The 19,098-nt window shown below is 41.8% G+C and overlaps 1 protein-coding gene across 1 annotated transcript in view; it reads left to right on the top strand.

The window, feature by feature from the left end:
• The window catches only part of SERINC5 (serine incorporator 5), a 94,510-nt gene extending 88,886 nt beyond the window's left edge, over window positions 1-5,624 (top strand). The window contains exon 12 of the mRNA XM_081053157.1: window positions 1,097-5,624. Within this exon, the coding sequence (XP_080909283.1) occupies window positions 1,097-1,244 (148 nt within the window). The 3' untranslated portion in view covers window positions 1,245-5,624. The remainder of the gene's footprint in view (window positions 1-1,096) is intronic.
• The last annotated feature ends 13,474 nt before the right edge of the window (window positions 5,625-19,098 follow it).

Below are 19,098 nucleotides of genomic sequence, written 5' to 3'. Positions count from 1 at the left end.
CTGTTCTAGGAGGCGGGGCTTACATTCTATGGGGGAGACAGACCAGGATCCAAATCAAATACAGTGTGTCAGATAGTGATGACTATTGGGGAGAAAAATAAAATGAGGAAGAGAAATCAGAGCACCTCGTGGGGTTGTGGGTGGTAGGGGTGGCAGCTTCAAACAGAATGATGGGGAAAGTCTTCACTAAGGAGAGTCTTCCCAAACATCCTCCTGAGGGAGAAGATGGAGAGGGAGCATCTAATGCTTCCCAGTGATGTTTGAGAATTCATGGAAAATTTTGGCTTGGGAAGCTTAAGAAAGGATGGAGGGAGCTATAATCAGGCAGATAATTACAAATGTTTTTGAGGATATGGAGAAATCACAGCTCTCTTACACTCCTGGTAGGATTGTGAAATGGTACAGCAACTTTAGGAAACACTTTGGCAGTTCCTCAAAAATGTTAAACATGGAGTTTTTATATGATCTGGCAATTGACTCCTAAGTGTATACCCAAGAGAAGAAAAAGCACGTATGTCCACACAAAACCTTAACACGCAATGTGCACCGCAGTATCATTGGTAATAGCCAAAAAGTGGAACCAACCCAAATGTCCGTCAACTGATGACAGATAAATAAAATGTGCTATATCTATACAACGGATTATTACTCAGCAATATAAAGGAAGAAAGTACTGATACTGCAACATGGATAAACCTTGAAAACTTGACACTAAGTGAAAAAAGCCAGTCACTAGAGGCCACATGATTCCATATGGAAATGTCCAGAATAGGCAAATCCGTAGAAACCAAAAGTAGGTTAGTGAATGCTGTGGCTGGGAGGAGGGAAGGGAACGGGAAGGCAGCAAAAGGATGCAGGATGATGAGAATGTTCTACAATTGATCGTGGTGGTGGTTACACAAGCCAATGAACATAATAAAAGTCATTGAATTGTACACTTTAATTGGGTGTGAATTATATGTGAATTCCGTTGTTAGGAGAGAAAAAGAAAGGTTGGAGGGGGCAGAATCAGGGAGATACTTAGTAAAGAGAGCTTGTCCTGTCCTCCCCTGTTCTCTTCCTGCCCTGACCACCGATGGTTCTCTTGTTTCCACAGCTATGAAAGTGCCTACATTGAAACCTTCTTCAGTGGGAGCTGGTCCATCTTCTGGGTGAAGATGGCCTCCTGCTGGATGTGTGTGCTGTTGTACCTGTGCACGCTGGTTGCACCCCTCTGCTGTCCCACTCGGCAGTTCTATGTGTGAGGATGTGAGCAATCCCCTTGGTTCTGCAGGCTGGAAATGACGTCCTTTGAACAAGTCTCCCAAGACACTGAGCAGTGGCTGGCGCTTTGCGAAAAGCTGGCATCCCCTGGCCGGCTTGAGTGTCTGAAAAGGCTTTTATGAAAAAAAAAAAGAAAAGAAAAAATCACCTGATGAGCTTTTTAATTCTGAAATTCAAAAATACCACATTAGCCCAGAGGAACTAAAAATTTCAGCCAAGCTGATCATGAGTGATAATACATTTTGTATGTGTCTTACCCCTAATAACTGGGATAGTTAGGTTAGTGTTTTCCTTCTGCGTGTTTTTACCAAAACAGATTGGGGCACGACATCTTCTCACAGGGATAAAAACTTACCTTGTGTGGCCTATCATTTTTATGCTTGGAGTAGAAAACATGCCAAAATTTTGAGCCTTCAGCCTCTGACAGAATGCAGACCCCTCTCCCACACCTTGGCCTGCAGGACCCTGCTCACAGGCCCCTGGTATTTATAGGGTACAAGAGGAAGCACCTGTTTTTAACCCCACCCTTGTGCAGCTTCCTCCTGGCCCCCAGCCATTTCCCTTTGAAGCTGTGATGCTGGGAATCACAGAGAGCACTCTTTGCCATCACCCTCCCCAGAGTTCCCCTCATCCTTCCCTAGGTTCAGCATCTTTGTTATTAATGTGAAAAAGCACAAGTTGCCATCACCACCTGTGTGATTCCCCACCGTATTATCGCTACCTGATCCGAGTTACTGCAATAATGATGACTCTGACTGGTGGTGTTATGCACATGATTACAGAGCAGTATTCATGTTGTTTTGTCTAAATGATGGAGGACTACAATTTTTACTTGTTTGTCCTATTAATAGTAATAATACTTTAGGACCTGAAAAGTTTCTTCTTGACTGGAACCTGATGCACCACAGTTTCAGTTGTTACGGTCAGCCCGCACCCCCTTCTCTTCCACCTTGAGGCCTTGAAATGGTAAAAGCAAAACAGATCTGTCACACAGCCACACTGTTGATGTCCATTATGGGTGTTTTGGAGTACATATGTGGAGCTGAGGATCACAGGTAGCACCTCATACAGGGCTGACCAGGAAAGGCCTATTACAACTGGTAGAAGTGACTGAATACACTTAGAAGAAAAGGTAGGTGATGGGGGTATTTAATTAAGCCATAAATAACATCCACAGAAACTTCCAAAATACGTACTTGTAAAGTAATACTCATCAGAGATGGGACATTGGGCAGTTGCCCAAGAAGATGTCCATTTTCAGTGTTGTTCTCAGTCAGGGAAGAGTTTGTGGAAAGTCCATTAGAGACCCCAGTGGAGACACAGCGGGGACACTCCTGTTAATATTTCATGCAGGATGGAAAGAACCTTTTCAAATTCCCTGGCAGAGAAGGTCTGAGAATGAAAAGACTGGCCTGTGCCCTACTGTATGGGGTGGACAGAATTGGGTTCTACCCAAGCAAGGTTTCAGTGTGCCACAATGCTGGTGTGGGAAATTAGTCAAATTCTTCATTTCTACTCTGCCCTCCTTCCAAGGAAAGGGGCAGGGAGAAGGGATAAATACAGTGGATGAATTCCTCTAGGAACTTGCCTTATTGACAATGTCTGAGATTCGATTTTAAAAGGCACTCATTATATGTGCACGTGAGAGCCTCATTTTGTAAACTTGATCACATTTCTCTTTAGGTAAGGAGTTTTTTGTGCTCAGGAGTTGAAAATGACATGGAGTCACAACATGAATAGCCACCACGTGCAGCCCCCATTAAGCCAGTGGGAGTGGAGCTCTGTGGGTCGGGGACAGGTTGAGGGATTGTGAGTGTATGTGTAAAAGCAGCTCTGTGGCAGAGGCTACCGCAGTGTCTGGTGCAGTGACACGGGGTTCTGAGTAAGATTGGTTTTAGGAAAGATCATGAGAAAAGACAGATCAACACTGGGGATGTATCAGCAACTAGTTTTATGTTTTCTTCCTGCTTGCTGGGTCTGGCAGCCAGCTGTGTGACTTTCAAGCTGGTCCTCACAGGTCAAGGTCAAGCTGACAGGCTTTGTATTCCTTGGCTGGCCTTTATTGGCTCCCTTCCCCTGCAGAAAGAAGCTCAGGGAAACACAAAAGAAGGGACGTTGCCAGTGGCAGGGCCCTCGGAGTTTCCTTCCTTAGCCTGCCCAGCCAACCCAGGTTTTCCAGCTGCTTAAGATTTGGTTTGTGGCCTGAAGTTCCTTTGTCAAGTTTGGTCTGACACAAGAGGAGTAGTTATACTCTCCTGGTTTTTTATTCTCAACTGAGAATTTGAGCAAGTTCATCTGAATGATTGAGAGAAATGTGGATATACCCTGAGGACTGTGGGCATATAAATAAGAAGTTGACTATAATTAATTGTGATACACAATACTCAGGTGATGAGTCAACAACATTCATAGGTTTAAAGAACCTACATTATTGTGCTATTGTGTTACTAGAAACTGGAAAAATTGTGCCCGTTGCTTTGAGTTGCTATAATGATTGTACTCATTTGATAAATTCGTTTTTAAATAATAGACTTGCTTCCTACAACTTTTTGTACATGATTTTACAAGTGCATTTCCAGAAGCTGCTGGTCAGACTCCTTTAGCAATACAAGCTGAAGAAGCTTTTAAATCTCAATATATGTGTATTTCTTCTGTTCATCCAACCTGGAAATGTTTTCCCCCTTTCATTTCCATCAGTAAAAAAACACTAAGTGGGGGAAGGGATTCTTCCAGGAGTGTTGTTACATACCTAGACGCGTCATCTGACTGAAGACCAGAGACTTTTCTATCAAACCCTTTCCAGGCACCCTACTTTTGTCCTAACTGGGTCTTAACTTTTGTTGGTTTTGCTTTTGTCCTCACATTTTCTTAGGAAATGGCTTGAAAGAATGGTTCCCCAGAAGTATTTGGAGTATTGGAGTATAAAGGACTATTCTCGTGTGGGCTGTGGGAGAGTGGGGTTACTAGAGATTTGGGGTTCTGGTGCCCTTCGGGAATAGCCAGCAGGGGGTTCCCACACCACACCATTTCCAGTTCCTCAGAGGTTTCTTCGTTATGGATGACTTCTATGTAGTGCTAACCCCCACCCCCTCAATTGTCACCCTCTGCCTTTGTAATATGATGTATTTACTTAATTTTGACTAGAAGTTTACTGCCATTGGTGCTTCATGTTACCTGCAAAAAGGGAATTCAAGAGCCTGTATTTAAGATGCCTGGGCTTTTTTTTCCCTTGACTGCCTTTCTGAGTAGCATCTCATTTTGGTGTGCATTCGTGTCCTACCCCTCTTAGAAATGAAAGAGGGTCTATTCTGTAACTAAGAAGGGTGTGACCTTGGGCTAAGACCCTGCATGTCCAAAGAGAACACTGGGCCCTCCTTAATTAAGAACAGTACAGGAGCCACTTGATTCATGGACTTCTCGGTAGGACGTTCTTCTTAATTTGCTGATAGCAGTGACTTCTTATGGCTTTGTTCCTAAGGCCACCATGTTTCGTGCCATCTTGAATATATTCATAAAGCCTCAGACATTTTAATCTAATGTTGCATTTCAGGCAAAAATGGGCTCTGTAGTTTTAGACTTATTTCACAGACAGGAGAGCTGTTTACACAGATCTTTTGAACTAATGCTAGCCATTCTAAAGATCTTTTTTTTTTCCTTCCTCAGTATATCATTTGCAGAGGTGTTAATTTGGAAGGGGGAAATATTTGGCTTTTACCAAAGAGGTGGGGTTTTTTTGTTGTTTCAAAGCAAAATCCTTTCAGCAAAAATTTAATTGGGGAAGGGTGGATTAAGAGTACATATGTCCAAATCCACTTCTGTAAGAGTTTAATCATATTTATGTGATTAAATGATGGAAGAATTGTTTAAGGTAATCCTTTTGGGGTGAAGGATCCTGGGAAATTCTCTCAGGTAAAGAAAGCTGTAGCAGATGTGTAATATATGTCTTGAGAGCTATTTATAAGAAATTTAAAAAGGATTGTTTCCTTTATTAAAATTTTAAGGGTTTTTTTTTATTATTTTGCAAAAATTTACAAAAATTTTATAGTCATAACTTTGTTAATTTTTAAAACTTAGACAGTTAGCTGTAGCCAAATTATGTGGTAATGTTTTGCTATATTAGAATTTGAAAATGTAATATGTGTGGTAAATCTACTGTTTGAAATCTATAATGGTCTCAGATTCAGTTTGAGTTTTGATAACTTTTTAAATAGTTTTTGTCCCTTTAGTCACAAAGGCAACTATGGGTTTGTATTTGTTTTTTGAATGCTAATTTTTCTATGAAGCGTCTTAGGTTGACTGGTCTTCTCCTATGTAGAAACTTCAACACTTGTTAACTCTGTACTTAATAAATTTGAAAACTGAAAAACATGTTGTTTTTCTCTCTTTTGTTGGATATATTTACAATTAAAGTTCTGGTAGTGTTTTCCAAAATGCTGCCTTCACATGTTAATCAGCTCTCTCTTAAGCTTCTTAGAGTCTATTGTGATTCATGAGAATGAAAATACAAACATGAAAACTCGAGCTTTTTGGCTTCTCTGGGCTTGAAAGCCCCTGTGGCCTGCTTCCATTTTCTTATTCTTTTGTTTGTTTGTTTTTGTTTTTGTTTTTCTTATGCTTAATGCTAGTGACACACTCTTAAATACAAGAATTAGAGTAAGTCTTTAAGAATGGTAGTGGGAGTCCTCCAATATGTTTCCTTTTCAAGATTTGGCTATGCCAGGTATTCTGCATTCCCCTGTAAAGTTTAGAATTAACTTGTGAATCCTTAGATTGGTATGGCATTGGCTCATTAGATCAGTTTGGGAAGAATTGACATCATAACAGTAAATCTTCTGATTTATGATTTTATCTTTCATACATACAGATATTTTAAAATTTCTTTAGTATTAATAAGTACTTCTGTTTTAGTTAAAATACCTTTGTACAGGATTTCATCTGGATACTTCTAAATCTCATTTTTATGAAATTAGTTTCCTGAATTTTTAAATTTTGTGTATCACTTAACATAAAATGTACCACCTTAACCTTTTTCACTGTACAGTCGGTCGTGTTAAGTACATTCATATTGTGCAACCAAGTTCCAGATCTGTTTTGATCTTGCAAAGCTGAAATTCTGTATCCATTAAATAGCAGTTCCTCATTTTGCCCTCACACCAACCTCAAAACCGCCATTTGCTTTCTGCCTCTATGAATTTGTCATTTGCTTACCCCCCCCCCACCCCCGTTTCTTCCCAGATAGATGCTGTTCAGGTCTTCTGGCATTTGATGGTTCATCCATCCCACCTGTGCTTTGGGGTTCACTACTTTTTGTTGTAATTGTCCATAGGTTATGGTTGTGCTATCTAGTTCCAGTTTTATATGGGAGTTCAGAAAGATCCAAAAACTGTTCTACCATTGCCGACGTTTCTTTTTCTTTTTTTTTATTGGGGAATATTGGGGAACAGTGTGTTTTTATAGGACCCATTAACTCCAAGTCACTGTCCTTCAATCTAGTTGTGGAGGGCGCAGCTCAGCTCCAAGTCCAGTTGCTGTTTTCAATCTTAGTTGCAGGGGGCGCAACTCACCATCCCATATGGGAATTGAACCAGCAACGTTGTTAAGAGTTACTCTCTAACCATCTGAGCCATCTGGCCACCCTTCCAGCAGCTCAGCTGCAGTCCGTTGTCTTCAATCTAGTTGTGGAGGGTGCAGCTCACTGGCCCATGTGGGAATTGAACCAGCTACCCTGTTGTTCAGAGCTCGCGCTCTAACCAACTGAGCCATCCAGTCGCCCCTCTTCCATTCACTCTTGAATTGAACCCACTGCAATAAGGCTTTCACATACACCCTTTTGCTGAAACTGCTTTTTAGGGTCATGGTAACCTTCATGTTGCTGAATCCATTGTCCTTACCTTACTTCACGTATTCAAAAGCACTTGACACTATTAACTAAATTACAAGTCTTACTCAGATTTCACTGGTTTTTACATACGAGGTATAACAAGTCCAAAAATTCATCCTAGAAAAACAGTGCTACATACCTCAATGCTGAATATCACTACCGTCACCTTCAAAGTACTCCCCTTGGGAAGCTATGCACCGACACCAGCCACCAGCGCCTGGTCCACCCTTCAAAGCTATTTTGGAACTGTTTCTGGAATGGCCATCAGAGCTGTCGACATATTACCCTTGATGTCCTGAATGTCATCAAAATGTCTTTTAATATTTCCTTTATTTTTGGGTAAAGACAGAAGTCATTGGGGGCCAGATCAGGTGAGTAAGGAGAATGTTCCAATAGAGTATTTGTTTGCTGGCTAAAAACTCCCTCACAGACGGTGCCGTGTGAGCTGGTACATTGTCATGGTGCAAGACCCATGAATTGTGGGCGAAGAGCTCAGGTTGTCTTAACTTTTTCACACAGCCTTTTCAGCACTTGCAAATAGTAATCTTGGTTAACCATTTGTCCAGTTAGTGCAAATTCATAATAATCCCTCTGATAACAAAAAAGGTTAGCAACATCGTTTGACTCTTTGATTTGGACTGACATAACTTTTTTGGTCATGGAGAATTAGCTGACTTCCATTGTGCACTTTGATGCTTTGTTTCAGGGTTATATATGGGTACACCCATATTTCATCACCAGGGATAACATGGCCCAAAACATCATCTTGCCTCTCCAAAAGGTCTTCGCAAACTTCGACTCTCCTTTGCTTTTGTTCCTCAGTGGGCTCCTTAGGGACCAGTTTTGCACACACCTTTCTCATGCCAAGATTTTCAGTTAAGATTTTCCTGTTTCTCTATCGATGTGTACTTGGTCTGCTATGCTTCTCACAGCCAACAATTTGGATGCACAATTGGACAAATTTTTGCAATGTTTTTTGTCAGTTCTGCTTGTTACTGGCCACCCTGACTTCTCTTCATCAGTGATGCATTCTCTCCCCTCAGAAAAACATTTAATCCGTTTGTACACTGCCATTTTCTTGATGGCATTATCCCCATACACTTGGACTAACGTGTCCCTGATTTTACTTCCACTCTCGCCAAGTTTAAGAAATTTTATGTTTGCTCATTGCTCTAACTCAGGCTCAGACATTCTCCCAACAGCACACAAAAACACACAATAACAATCACGAATGCCACTCAGCAAACACCACACATCGACACGAACACAGCTGTGGGACACTGATATACCAAGGTTATGAAACCTTAATGAGCCGTTTGTACAGTGCTGCCAATGGAAGCGCATGGTGGCCAGTTCGCAAACTTAATTGTCAGATCTTGTACATGCATCCCCATGTTTTGAAAGTGATTATTGTAGTTATTCTGTTCCTGTTTACCTTGCTCTTACGGGAGGTAAATAACTTGTCTTTTTAGTTCTCAAATCTCTACACCCACAGAACCACACCCAAGGAACCACTGGGAGCATCATCCATGACTGGACATGACTGAGTGCTTAGCTCAGCCTCCTAGGTCAAACTTTCTTTTCTGTAAGAAAAGGCCTGATTTGCAGCTGAACAGTTTGCTCAGCTGTTTCCTGTCCATAAATGGTTGAGAGCCCAGTGGTTTCAGTTTGAACTGTCTCAGTTTAGTGTGAGCTGGTCATGCTTTTTTGTTAGTTCAGTTCTCTTAAAATTGTGTTTTCTGTGACTCTTCACTATGTTAGATATGAAATCCATCCCCACCAGTCTTTTTCAGATACAGCCCCTCCCCGCCCCGCCCCCCCCACACACACACACTTTGGGCTGCAGGTCAGAGTGTGACAATATCCTTATTCTTGCAGAAGCCCTTTCTCCCCCTGAAAAGATTAGGAGGCACACCCTTAAGAGTTTTAGAAATCTTTTCTTCTAGCCAGGAGGACTTGAGAAACATTTCTTTACGTTTTTCTGAGATCTTAACAAGCTCTTTACCTTGACCCTAAGACCCCATTTTTACATGGCATCTTAGAATGTGTTTTATATTTATTGTTTAGTGAAAAATCATTAAGAATACTATATTAACAGTGTGATCCAAATCCTATGTGTATGAACTGTTAAAGAAAAAGTTATTCTGACTCTGACGCTTGTTAAAATGATAACATTTTATCCAAGACTGTTGCCATAGGGGTTTTGCAATAGGGCCGAGAGATGAGGCTCAACTCTGAATACCGTGTTTTCCCGAAAATAAGACCGGGTCTTATATTAGTTTTTGCTCCAAAAGTTTTTGCAGTAGGGCTTATGTTTAGGGGCTATAATCCTGAAAAATCATGCTCGGGCTTATTTTCCAGTTAGGTCTTATTTTCGGGGAAACACGGTACAAGGACAAGTGGGGATTTATAGCGAACAAACAGGAGGGAGGGGGTCTAGTGGATGGAAAGTTAGGAAACATCAAGGGTAAGGGGATTCTTGGTAAAGGTAGGCCAACGACTTTTACACCAAAGGTGGGGGGTGAAGAACTTGATGAGATATTAAGGCTGTGGGGAACTCACTAAGACTGGGTATGCAGGCGCAGTAAGGACAGGATGGACATTGATGGCTAAAGTCAAGGCCTAGTCAAGAAGAGAGCCCAGAGGAGCCTGACTAAAGTTTGGTCAAAGAGAGGGGTCTTTGGCAGAACACACACGTGATTGCCCATTTAGGGATAATGTACTGAAAGTGTTTATTTTCTCCTCACAGAAGCACCCCCCTCCTTGCTTTCCTCTCTCCATATTTTGGGCACTGTTCTCACGGTTATAGCAACAAGAGTTGCTATGTTCTTTCCCCACAATTGTCGTAGCTATAGTTAATTGATCTAGGAGTGGTCTTTCCATCTAAGCTGAGCAATCAGCTTCTCTGGAAATTTATACTTGGGACTGAATGCAGCTGCAGACTGGCTGTCGTCTTAAACCGAGGAGTTGGGAAACAAAAGTTGTTAGTGACTTTTTAGGCATTATGGACATGGGAATAAAGCCAATTTACAGAAAGATAGAGGATGAAAGCCATGGTACAGAGCAGTTGTGAAAAAGAAGGTGGGGGTGCGGCAGTGAGAGAATGGCTTTCTTAAGGTGTTCCAGTCCCCAGTTCTAGTCCATTCTGTTGGCACAGCTTAAAATAATGATAGCTAATGTTTATTGAACCCTTGATTGTGTCTGGCATAATTCTCACAATGATCCTGTGGATGTTATTGTTGTAATTCTCATTTTATACGTGGGGGGGTGCGGAAAGGCAAAGTTATTAAAATCCTTACTAAATGCAATTGTTTTTACAGAGGTTGCCAAATCTCACCTTTCCCTTCCCCCTTTTCCTATCTCCTTTTCTTTATCACCATCCACCCACCCACCCTCACTGAAGATCATCCCATTTAGGTCGATTTTCCTTTTCCTATGTAGAGCTTTCTCTTGGCTTCTCTAGTTAGATAATGATTGTATCAGTAAGGAATTGCCTGTGAGTAATGGAGACTGGACCTTTGTGGCTCAGACACCTGGGATTTGGGTTCACCATCTCATGGATGTCAAGTCAAAGTTTACTATGAATGTCTGGCTTTTCTTTGGCCTTCAGGGGCTGCTTTGCAGATCTGTCTTACTTGTATTCCAGGCAGAAGACCAAGAAAGGGCTCAGGGCTCCCTGGAGAGAAGCACGTTGCATTTTTTAGGCAGGAAATAATGAGGGTCTGGAATATCTTGTGATTGCCAGAAAACAGGAATACTTTCAAAGACCCTTTGATGACAAGCTAAGTTATGTCTAGTAATGAATTTCATCTAGAAATAAGTTTTGTAGTCGTTACAGTATTTTGGATGTATTTCTCTGCCTTTTCAGGTGAGAGAAGAGACTGACGCATTAAGACATAACTTTAATAAAAATTTAGAAGAAAATACAGGTAATTAAATTTGAAGTCACTGTTTAAATGTTTAAGTGAAAAATTATTATATTTATAAGGTTAAACTTTTTAGATTCAGTGTGTTTTAAATGTTTAGAAAGATTTTGTCTATAGAAATGTGAGTTCTTTATTGGGTATTTGAAGGTGTGGATGAAAAGGGACCACATACTAAACCTGACAACCTCAAGGGAGGTCAGCATGGCCAGCCCTACAAATTCAGAGACCAAAATTAACCACATAGGATAGTCTGAACATAAAAATTCCTAATTAAAAGTGAGTCATGGCAGGTAGTCGTGTCATTGGCCTGTAGCTTCCTTGACAAAGGTCAATCTTTACCTTAAGTGAGCCTGTCTATTGTCTTTTCACATCCAAGATGACATCCCCTCGGAATGTCAGAGTAATCCCTTTTTCTGTACTCCTCAGGGCACAACTGCCGGCACCAGAGCACAAGGCCACAGAACCCCTTATTGTTATCTTGTTCCCAGAATACCGTCTCTAGGTGCTGCGAAGTGTTAATTATTAACTATCCTGTACCCAGCAATATAAAAGAAACATGTCTTCCCCTTTTACTTTTTATCTATCCCAGAGATTTCTTGCTTTGCTTTCTCCCACCCCCTTAATCTACCACCAATGGATTTCATGTAACCCTTCTTACGTTTTCTCCTTTGATTCTAATGTATAAGATAAGCCGCACAACTACCATTTGCTGGAGCATTTTCTAAATCTGTCGAGATGTTGCTTCCTGGCAATTGTCCGTTTGGCTCAAATAAACTCATTGAAGTTCTCTACAGGTTTGGATGTGTCTTACATTGACAAAGGGCTTGAGAAAATCAAAGGTGTTAAAATTAGGTTGTACTTTAAATTTTCCCAAACTTAATTTACAAAGTTTGATAAACCTTTGGGTGTACTTTATCAAATTTATAAGCCAACTAGGCATGAATCAAAATAAAATAAAATTGGGTAATAAAATATTAACACAAAATTCATTCAATTTGTAAACAGCACAAGTTTAAAGGTTTAGGAATTGTTTTAAAATATGTAATTTAAATATATAAGTTGAAACTCAACTTATTTATTTCAATGTGTAAAAGCTCTCTTCAGATATAAGAAAAACTCAGTTGACAATTGTATCAGTCAGTGTAGAGTAGGTTATGGTAACAAGCAACTCCAAAAACCTCAGTGATTTATAGTGACTAAGCAGTTCTTGCTCGTGTCGCATGTCTATTGTAGGCTATCTCCAGCTCTGCTCTGAGTTCTCTTAAATCTGGGAGCAAGGCTGATGCTGATAAAGTGTTGCAAAATAGGCCACTTTGGCAGAAAGGTTATTTTGAACTGAATTGAGAAGCAGATACAAGAAAAGCTCTCTGTCCTCCCTCTATTTACCTAAAAGAAGGGCGTAAATTTTCAAAGGTGTCCCTTCTCTCTCTTTCAGGAAAGGCAAAGATTAATCCCTGGAGGACTCTATCAATGGAGAAGCCACCGACTTAAATCTGCATAACAAACCTTCCGTGTTCTCCCCACAACTTTCTTTTGTCTTTTGCTAAAGATGATATTTAAGCCTGAGTTCTAAGCTACTTCTGAGAGTTACTCATTTCCCCCTGGGTGTCTCCCATTTGTACATGAGGTACACATGTTAATAAACTACTGTTTGTTTTTCTTTTGTTAATATGTCTTTTATTATAGAGGTCTCAGCTAAGAACTCAGGAAGGTAGAGAATTATTTTTCCTTCCCTATAATATGTCAATACATTTTTTTCTATTTTCTCTTCTTAATCTCTTTTGTTATATAGGTCCAAGACTAGAACTTAGAAGGGCGGAAGGAAAATTATTTTTCTCTCCTGCATTGTTATGGAAGAGAAGAAGAGAATGTGGCAGAAGCACATGGTGACCTCTAAAGCTGCTGCTTAGAGGGAGCACACATCACTTCTGTTACCATTACAATGACTAAAGCAAGTCTTACAGACAATCTTGAGGTCAACAGGGTGGAGATACATAATCCTCCCACAAGGAGGTTGTCTTAATCATGTACCCAAGGCTAATGCAATGAGACAGGGAAGTATTATCCTTCCTCAGAGTGGGGCAGCAAATATCTTGAACAATAATATACCATAATGGGCATTAGAGAGATTTTAAAAAATTCTTACAGCTTACTTTTTTCCCTATGTTGGAAAATGTCACCTATGTTGTCAATGTGTCCTAATTTACAGAAGTGAAAATTCCTACAATATATGTTTCTTTTGTAGCTAGATTTAAATTTTTGAATTAAAAATCTATTTTGTAGCCTGATCAATATTTATAAATTTTATTTGGACAAAAAAAGGCAGTGGATAACTAATTTGTTGTTTTTAATATAGGAAGGTTGGTATGTATAACACAGTGTTTTAGAAAGATATATCTCACAACGTTGAAGGGAAATAGTGTACATTGGAGAGTTGTGTTTTAGGTATATCTTTATTCAACCTGTCAGCTCAAAAAGAATGTGGCTATGAAATGGTGTGGGGTTTTTTTAATAAATAAATAAATCAGTCAATGATGAATGTTGGTTAGTTGGCTGAGGAGAGCATAGTCTCATGATGGCTTAGAGACATCTTATATTACAAGATACATTCTCTTGTGGCTATCTAACTGAAAATTCTGACTTTTGCCAATAGGGAAGATTATATTTCTCCTTGCAGGAAACTTCATATTTAGTACATTTTGGATCTCATTGCATATTGTCATAGCAAAACTTTTGTGGTTAACTGATTCTTTATTTGCTTCTGATTTTACAGTCAGTACAGATCTTACTGATGAACTTGCCTTTTATAATCCAAATTGGATCTCTGCCTTGTTGATTGCTTCTGTCTCAATTCCACGTGGTAGTTGAGACTAACTTAGACTTTCAGTTCTCTCCCCACCCCCACCATTTTTGGCTTTTCAGTGTATTCAACTGAATTTTTATAATGATGACCCTAAATATTCTTACCTTCCTCTTTGAAAAATAAGTATGGTGGAAGTAAATGAAGACCACCTAAATGAAAACAATACAGGCTTTCCAGAGCTTGCTAGGTAGCAGGGGGTCAGCCACCATCATTTGCATTTGGCAGACTCAAAGGCAGGCAGTGGAGTTGGAAAGCTTTATAGTGGAGAAAGAGAAGACTTCAGTTATGCTCTGATGGGATACTGGTAGCATGGGGTAGCTAGCAGTTGGGAATCTCACGTGATTGGTTAGGATGCATATTTACCTTTTTCCAGTTGGTTCTAAGTTGGAAGTAGGGACAAAAATTAGGGAAACTGTCAGTTATTAATTAAGTTCTAGCTATTTTACATCGATTGCTAAAAGGGTTATTTGGCTTTCTGGACTACTTGCTACAGGTTGTGGGTCTGAGTTCTATTTTTATATATAGGCTGGTCATTGTCGGTTTGTATATTCCATATCTCATGAGATACCTGTATCTATCTCCTTTACTGGTAGCTTTTAAAAAGCTCCTTAAATTCCCCTGGCTAAGATGGGGTTGGGCCATGTCAGTTTGCCCTATGTAATTATTAGTTAGTAACTGTACCTTTCTCTTGTTTGTGTCAGACTTACATTGTCATCATCACCTTCATCGTTTCTAATACTGTTGAGTGCTTAATATGTGCTAGGTACCAGGTTCCGTGCTTTACCTGCATCCCCTCAGTTAAACTTCCCACCAGTTTTATGAGGTATTAGCCTATTTTACAAATGAAACAGGCTCAGAGGTGATCTTTCATCTGTGATTGCACAGGAAGTGACAGAGCAAGAACTGGAGCTCAGGTCTGTCTTACCCTTGAGTCCTGGCTTAAGCAGGTCCCTATATCACTTTCCTTATAGTTAGTTTTCCCCACGCTCATGCTTAGTCATGGTAGTTAAGGGCTCTACCATTTCAGGTGGCCACAGCCAGAGGAGTAGAATGAGTATGGTCTCCATGAACCTGAGTCGGCATCCCCCTCCAGGCCAGAGCAAGCCTGGCTCTGTGGATGTTTGTTAACGAGTGAGTGAATGGATGGGATGGGATGCCCGTTGAGCTCTGGCTATGTAGGGCTACTTGAAGAGTACATGACATCCTCTTGGAGGTAAGCCACCAGTTTCTGAGTTCTGTTACTGAAATTATGCCCACAGTGGAGGGAGAAAACAGGTGAGCCCTCTCTCTCATTTCCTGCCTCAGCCACAGGGCATGGAGACATCGCATGCAAATCCCAGAGATGAAAATGTGGAATAAGGACTGAACTTTCCTATGAGATTCATAGTGATCTGGACAGACTGAGCATTTCCCACCCTCTGTTCAGTTAGAGGAGAGGGACATAAGGCTAAGTTTTTATTTCCATCCCTTTCCCAGAAGTTTTCAATCTTTTGGATTTCAGGTCCAGGTTAAATATCCTCAGTGCAAGAAGGGATGAAAAAATCTCTGGCCCTGACTCTGACAGGAAAGCCTGGTTTTAGAGTTTGTCAAGGTGATTGACTGTAGCTTGCTTTTGTCCAAGGAGAGAGACAGATGGAGTGCCAGAGGAATCAAGGGCAAGGGGCCTGGTTTCGCATAGCTGCAGCAAAGAGGAGCTTTTCCACTCTTCCCCACCCTCCCTGCCCACTGGTTCTAGCTTCCCTCGAATGGGTTTCCCAGGTGAGGCCAGCCTATTGATTTCTTTTACATTTGTGTGGAATTGAAGTCCTCTTTCCCATCTAATGTTGAATTAACGTTGTGACAATCCTTTAAATATCCCAAACAAGGATTTCCCTCCTTTTTAGAATTTCTCCCATTTGTCAGCAGGAATAGGAATTCCACTAAAAGTTTGTTAGAGGGCCACAGAAGAGTAGTACTAAATGGCCTTGTTTCCAGAGGATAACTGCTTCCGAGCTCTATACTCTTGCCTAGCCTTCAGAGATCCAAATGGGATTGAAATTATATTGATCTAATTTCAGCATACGAATACATTAAAAGAAGTAAATGTAAAACAGCAAAAATCTATAGTCTTTTATGCAGTAAACGTAGGAAATTTTTATTCAATGAACTTGGTGAGCACCTACTGTTTGTCATATCAAAGACTATGAAAAGAAAAAAGTCCTGTCTTAACTTGTTCAAAGTCTATTTGGGGACACAATTCGGTAGCTATTGAAAATCATGCTTTCAAAGAATTTTGGGAGCCCAGTATGGGAATTGTATACCAATTACACGTAAGCACATAAACTGTTAGAACAGATTATTTCTGAGTTGTAGAAATGCAGGATTATTTCCTTCTTTATACTTTTCAACATTTTCTAAATTTTCTAAAGTAAGTTGCATGATTTTGATAATTAGGAGGAAAAAGATGTCATTAAAAAGTGATTGTATCTGATTAGCTGCAGCTTTCACTCTCTGTCGCCAGCTAATCCTCTGCCTTTGGCAAGAGATGAGTTAATGAGCCTAGAAGCCCTGCCAGGAAAAGTGCAGTTAACCAGAACGAATCCACCCTGGGGCCTGGCCAGCTGGGCTGGAAGGAGGGAAAGTGCACAGAAGCCCATCTGGAGAGGGGCTGCCTTGTTTCTTACGGACACTCAAAAACGGAGCTGTGCCCATTCATGGATTCCCAGTTCCCTAACCCAAAGATTAATTGCTGGTGCTGGTCTGAAAGCTGACTACACGCTACCTTGACTGTGGGGCTGTGCGTGCCCACCTTGAAATATGAAGAAATGTGGCTGGGCAGAGTTCAGCAGGAGCTGCATCCCCTCTGAGCCAGAGCAAGAGCGTCACTCTTCCCTCCAAAACACCATCATGCTGCTTGCCGGGGAGTCCAGGTTTCTGCCCGAATACATTTGAGACTAAGTTCCTGCCTGCTGTACGTCTAGCACTTTTCCACTCTGACCGGTAACTTCTGCATCACCAGGGGGAAATGAAGCCGCTCAGACCTCAGCCCCAATTGGCTGAATCAGAATCTGCATGCCAACACATCCCAGGGGACCCAGGAGCTCACTTGAGTTTCATAGCCAGCTAACTCACCTCTCAGGTGGGCTGTGGGAAAGCCTCGCGGGCAGCCTCACCTTTAATCAGGTGGGCTAGAGGCAGAAGTGGCTCCTGGGCCAGGGCAGCTGGAGAGAGCACTGATTAGCATCCTACTTCTGCTATTTAGGGCAAAGGAGGCCAGACGCTAGCCTATTCCAGGGCCACGTTCTCTAGAAATGTGGATAATCTCTCCCTGTCCCTCATAGGGTCCCTGGAGCTCGGTAGGAAGCAGAAGGTATTATTTTCATTTTCCAGATGGTTTTATGGGGGTTGGGAGGAGGGGAGCTGGGATGTTGGCAGCCTACGGAGAAAGCTCGGAGCCTCCCCTAATGGTGCCAGCTGGCTCTCAGGCCAGATATGAAGGCTGTGTCCAGGCAGCAGCATCCCAGCTCTCCAGAGAGCTGCTGGATTTTCTTGTCATGGTTGAGGCCCTGCATTGGGGCTGCTCACAGGTACAGAGACACACAGGCCACTTCACTTTCTGAGAGTGACGGTGATGGTTCTCAATGTATTACAAGTGCAGAAATGCTAAAACAGGTTAAAATGTTGTAGTCTTTGCAAAATATTTACATTAAAAATTAATGTTTAAAAACACATACTGAGTGAATATAGATTTAACATCATATTGATTTGCTAGGGCTGCCATACCCAAGTACCACAGACTTGGTAGGGAGGGATTACATTTACTCAGGAAGGAGAGGCCACATAGAGAGATGACTTCCAAGTTAGGTTCTGAAGAGTGAACAAAAGACTCACAAGTAGGGTGCAGGCCTCAAAGCTGCCCACAGCCATATGTCCGGCATTTGAAGGGAAAGCTTGGAGTGGGGAGATGCAGGCACCTATGAAGGACCAAGGGCCAAGGGCATTTTAAAGACAAGACCAGGTCAGGAGAGTGGCAGGGAAACATGGTTGAAATATTAACTCAAATATTTCCTTTGCCATCCCACTCCCCCCGCCTCCCACACCCCCTACTTGAACTTTAAAGCAGCTGACTTCCAGGCCCTTTGCCTGAGGTGAAGAATGTGACAGAGTGGAAAGTAAGACCTGGCCTCAGATTCTAAAAACACCCCCCCTTCCCCATCCTTACCTCCAACCAATGGACAGGACTCTGGATCTAGCCAAGTATGAGGGGCTTGACGAGAGAGTGATTTCCTCTGGACACAGAAAAGATTCCTTTGAGTGGGGGAAAACAGGAAGAAGGAAAAGCAATGACAGTACAGAAATGGTGGTTCCTAGGGTTTGAGAATAGGGGAAGTCCTAGTGTTCGGACTGAGTCCGAGTTCAAGATTTGTGCCCGAGAAGCCACAAACCCAAAGAACACACCAGGTGGTTGAGTGTGAGACATAGGTTTATTGAGACTTACAGACCAGGCAGAGTCTCCAGAGGTGGCCAGCACTTTGCACTCAGGCGGAGAAGAAGCAAGGTTATATAAGTACAGCAAAACAAAGAGCATTCCTGGGAGATATCATCTGGCAGGCCCTGCTGGCCTGCTCCCATGCACACAGCTTCCCAAGAAGCCAGGAGACCTTGACTGCTGGCCTATGTACAGAACTGGCTGTCTGATAAGCTGCATTCCCATGGAGCCAGGAGACCTGACTGCCTGCTAGCTTATATGACTGTGAGCCGGGTCCCTACACCTGTACCCTGAAACTGGAAAGAGCCCTGGGAGACTCCAGAGAGGAAATGGCTTCTATGGTGTGTCCAGGCAGACGCGACATCTTGGCCTCTAGAGGTACTTGTCCTAGTGTGGTTTAGAGCAGAACGAGTTCTTTCCTGAGACAGCCACAGTGCAGACAGTGAAGCTTCAGCTTTATTTAAGAGGACCATGACCTTGAAAGGCGTTCTCATGATGCAGCAACTATGGGCTGACTAGGCAAGTGATATCTTGCTGTGCATGCCGGGCAGCTGCACTGCACATGCCCGGGAGTACATTCATACCGGGGTCTAGGCGGGATTTCAAAGATCCCATCCCTGAGCCAGTATCCCATCCCCTGGTTATTCAAACATCAATTTAGTATGGCTGGGAAGTAACTTTGCAGGTAAAATTAAGG

Source organism: Rhinolophus hipposideros (assembly GCF_964194185.1).
Source record: "Rhinolophus hipposideros genome assembly, chromosome: 7".
Lineage (NCBI taxonomy): Eukaryota > Metazoa > Chordata > Mammalia > Chiroptera > Rhinolophidae > Rhinolophus > Rhinolophus hipposideros.
The sequence above is the reverse complement of the archived record's forward strand: the minus strand, read 5'-3'. Positions and strand labels throughout refer to the sequence as shown.